The following is a 3,957-nucleotide window of genomic DNA, read 5'->3' as shown; positions in this document are numbered from 1 at the left end:
CCCCTCTTCCACCTGTCTGGGGTGCTGCAGAGGGTTGTTAATGACCCAAGGGCAGGACCCAGCACTGGCTGAAGGCCACTGCCTAACAACACAATGTTAAAACTCTTCAGATAAATAGTTCCTGCCATGCTGGTGAGCCTGAGAGAGGCCTCAGGAGCTCTGTGTGCTCTCTGTGCTGTGCTGTTACAGCTGCTCCTGGGTCTGCAGGCACTCCCAGCTCCATGGGCACTATCTTATCAGGTCAGGGCCTGCAGCCTGTGTCCCCTTGAAGCTGCCAGTGTGGCTCCCTGGTGAGCTGTGAGGAAGCCACTGCTCCCCTTGCTGCTCAGCAGGGTTAACTGTTCCCACTGGGGAACATGAAGTGTCTGGGGGAGCCCAACTCCTGAAAGAGGGAGGTTTGACCCCATTCCCCTGATGTCAAACAGCATTTCAGCTCAGCAGGGCATAAATTCCCAAGCTTTAAGCCCTGGAGGAAGTGAGAATGGATGAGCAGCACAACCCTGCCCAGTTCTTCCTGTGAGAGCTTCCTGGGTGTGCATCAAAAATCCCAGGGGAGCTGAAACTCTGCCCAGAAGCTGGCTGTGAAGAGCTCGTGCTCAGCTGGGGAGGTGTGGGGGAGAGGTGGCACCCCCAGACACTCCCTCTCCTACAACAAGCTCTGTGTTCTCTCCAAAGCTCTACAAAAGGTTCAATCTCCCGGGAGCTCCCCCGGAGTCCATGGGGCGAGGACGAGACTGGAACGTGGACCTCATTCCCAAATTCCTTATGGCTAATGGTGAGTGCTGGCAGCTCCCAGACCTGCCCCATGAGCCAGGGCTGGAAGGTGGAACGTCTCCTTCCCAGCAGCTCCCAGCGTGGTCCCTTCTCAAGCCCAGTGGGTGGTGTGAATCCATGTGGTGATGTTCTTCCAGGGCTCAGGAGGTGACTGTCCATCCCCTTTGTGCCTGTTTTGTGGCTTGCAGACTCTGTCACCCCTTACTGATGCCACAAATCACAATCACAGAATGGTTTGGGTTGGAAGGGACCTTAAAGATCACCTGGTTCCAACCCCCTGCCATGGGCAGGGACTCAGGTGTCTCAAAGCCCCATATAGGCTGATCTTGAACACATCAGTGGTGGACCATCCACAGCTTCCCTGGGCAACCTGGGCCAGGGGCTCACCACCCTCAAGAGTCAAGAACTTCCTCATTTCTAATCTTAGTCTCCCCTCTTCCAGTTTGAAGCCATCACCCCTCATCTCTCACTGCAAGCCCTTATGAAAAGTCCCTCCCCAGCTTCCTTGCAGGCTCCCCTCAGATACTGGAAGGCCCCAGTAAATCCTCAGTCTGTGTTCCAGTAGTGGGACAGATCTTCTAGACCAGGACCACTGTCAGTGAAGCAGTGACCACTACAAACAAGTTCAGGGGCATCTCCCTTTCCAGATACCAACCAGTTGCTCTTGTCCTTGGAGTCCCAAGTCTTCTCCAGGCTAGTGCAGTGTGGGAGACTTGGTAGATCCCAGTCAAGGCCTGGCTGCTGTGGTCCCAGCTGAGCCTGAGCTGGCAGAGGTGTGGTGAGTGGCTGAGGGGCTGCACCCTCAGGGGATGGGACAGTCTGTGGGGACAGGTGAGTGGGTGTGTGCTGACACAGGCTCCTTGTGAGCCAGGGGCTGAGGGGGGGTAAGGTGGCTGGACAAGCCAGCCTGGAGGCAGTGTGAAGATGACCAGGAGGCTGGAACTGCTCTTCTCTGAGGACAGGCTGAGAGAGTTGGGGTCCTGCAGCCTGGAGAAGGCTTCAGGGAGAACTTGTAGCTTTGTAGTACTTAAGGGGGCCTGTTACAAAGCTGGGGAGAGAGTTTTGAGCAGGGTCTGTTGGGACAGGACAAGGGGAGATGGTTTGAAACTCAAAGAAGGGAGAGTTAGACTAGAGAAAAGGAGGAAATTTTGGAATCTGAGGGTGTTGAGCCCCTGTCCCAGGCTGCCCAGAGAGGTGGTCACTGCCCCATCCCTGGCACCATCCCAGGGGAGGTTGGCCGGGGCTCTGAGCAACCTGCTCTAGTTGGGGCTGTCCCTGCTCCCTGCAGGGGGGCTGGATTAGGTGGCCTTTAATGTCCCTTCCCACCCAAACCTTTCTGTGATTCTATAACAATCCATAAGCAGGCTGGGCTAAGTCTGAGGAGTGGGGATGAGGAGCTGCTGTGGTCCAAAAACATGACCTTATCTGTCATGTTGAGTGTGAATGACCTACCAGGAGCAGAGCCCAGCCATGTTCTGCAGCAGGGCTTTTACTCCAAGCATTGATGAAACCACAGGAGTGAGAAGGAAGCTGTTAATTGCCTCTGTGAGAAAGCCTTAAAACTGCCTAACAGTTGCAGCAGTGAGTATCTGCCACACCCTGGCTGTGTTACACAAGGGGGTAGGAGCCATGTGGGTTGGACGTGGTGCTGCAAAGCCTTTGCTGGGTTGGAGGCACTGTTTGTCCTCTTGGCTTCTGGCTGCAGACCAGCTGGCTGAGTGGTGCCCAACCTCCTTTTCCAGGTCAGTTGGTAAAGATGCTGCTCTACACAGAAGTCACTCGTTACTTAGACTTCAAGGTGATCGAGGGGAGCTTCGTCTACAAGGGAGGGAAGATCTACAAAGTGCCCTCCACTGAGGCAGAGGCCTTGGCATCCAGTGAGTAGCTGCACCTTCCTGGGTTTCCTCCTGAGGCTGTAAACAAAGACAAGAGGTGTCTCTGCCACCCACGCCCCAGGATATTCTGGGCTCGTGTAGAAATGGGCTCTTGGTGCTCCTCACGTGGTGCTGTGTGGAGAACTCCCTCTCAGGAGGAGCACTCTGCCAAGTCTCATGGGATTTGGCCTGTGAGCCTTGAGCTTCCTGAGCCCTGAGTTACTGTCTTCTTGGAGCTTTCAGGTGGAGCCAGCCAAGCTGCCTGCTGAGCTGGTGAGAACCTGGCAGCACTTTACTTCCTCAGGAGGTGACATGTGGGGCTTGTGCTCCCAGCTCCACCATAAATATTTCACGTTGGGTCCTTGTTGGGTGGAACTGGCATGTGAAAAATGTTCCCCTCATCAACAGGCAAACTGTGACCACCAGTGGGTGGAACTGGCATGTGAAAAATGTTGTTGCCCTCATCAGCAGGCAAACTGTGACCACCAATTCTGCCATGTGGCACCTCGCTCAGGTCTGGGTTGTTGTCTGCTTAGATTTCACTCTCTAACCCCTCCTGGTGTGTAAGTGTGTGGTGAGATGTTTGGAGCTAGCAGAGGGTGGTCCCTGAGCTGCACACACAGGCTGTGTTCAGCAGCACCTCTGAGAAGCCTCCTGAGAAAGTGACTCCAGGAAATAATGCCCCCAGTGTGTGGTGGTGTGAGGTTTTTTGGTGCAGTAAGCCCTCCTTCCCTCACTTGGGCCACATTGCTGTCTCCTACATGGTGTCTGAAGCCACTGCTGTTGGCAGGAGCCTGAGGTGCCCCTGGTGCTCTCTGTGCCACCACATTTCACCACCTCCAGTCTGGCTTCTCCTGGAAAATGACAACTCTTGCAGCACATGCTCACCTCAGGGCCAAACTCCACATCGCTGAGCGATGCTCGGACCCTCAGCCCTTCCACCCCACCCCACCCCAGCTCTGGGGGTGGGGAGAGCTGCTCGTGGGCTGGGCAGGGTCTGACAGGACCTCCTGGGTTTAGGCTTGATGGGCCTGTTTGAGAAGCGGCGGTTCAGGAAGTTCCTGGTGTACGTCGCCAACTTCGACGAGAAGGACCCGCGCACCTTCGAGGGGGTGGACCCCAAGAAGACCACCATGAGGGATGTCTACAAGAAGTTTGACCTGGGGCAGGACGTGATTGACTTCACGGGGCACGCCCTGGCGCTGTACCGCACCGACGAGTGAGTGACCCGGGCTGGGAGAGGTCAGGGAGTCCAACCACCCCCCCAGCACTGCCAGGGAACCAGTGACCGTGTCCCTCACCACACATC

The 3,957-nt window shown here is 55.8% G+C and overlaps 1 protein-coding gene across 1 annotated transcript in view; it reads left to right on the top strand.

The window, feature by feature from the left end:
- Positions 1-675: 675 nt before the first annotated feature.
- LOC103779197 (rab GDP dissociation inhibitor beta) overlaps positions 676-3,957 on the top strand; it is a gene marked incomplete at both ends in the record, with an annotated part of 6,370 nt that continues 3,088 nt past the window's right edge. The window contains 3 exons of the mRNA XM_008946817.1: positions 676-775; positions 2,517-2,651; positions 3,669-3,867. Coding sequence (XP_008945065.1) covers positions 676-775; positions 2,517-2,651; positions 3,669-3,867 — 434 coding nt within the window. The remainder of the gene's footprint in view (positions 776-2,516; positions 2,652-3,668; positions 3,868-3,957) is intronic.

The sequence above is a fragment of the Merops nubicus genome, unplaced genomic scaffold (genome assembly GCF_000691845.1).
Source record: "Merops nubicus isolate BGI_N331 unplaced genomic scaffold, ASM69184v1 scaffold6319, whole genome shotgun sequence".
Taxonomy (NCBI): domain Eukaryota; kingdom Metazoa; phylum Chordata; class Aves; order Coraciiformes; family Meropidae; genus Merops; species Merops nubicus.
Note: the sequence above shows the minus strand (reverse complement) of the source record. Positions and strands in the feature narration are given on the sequence as shown.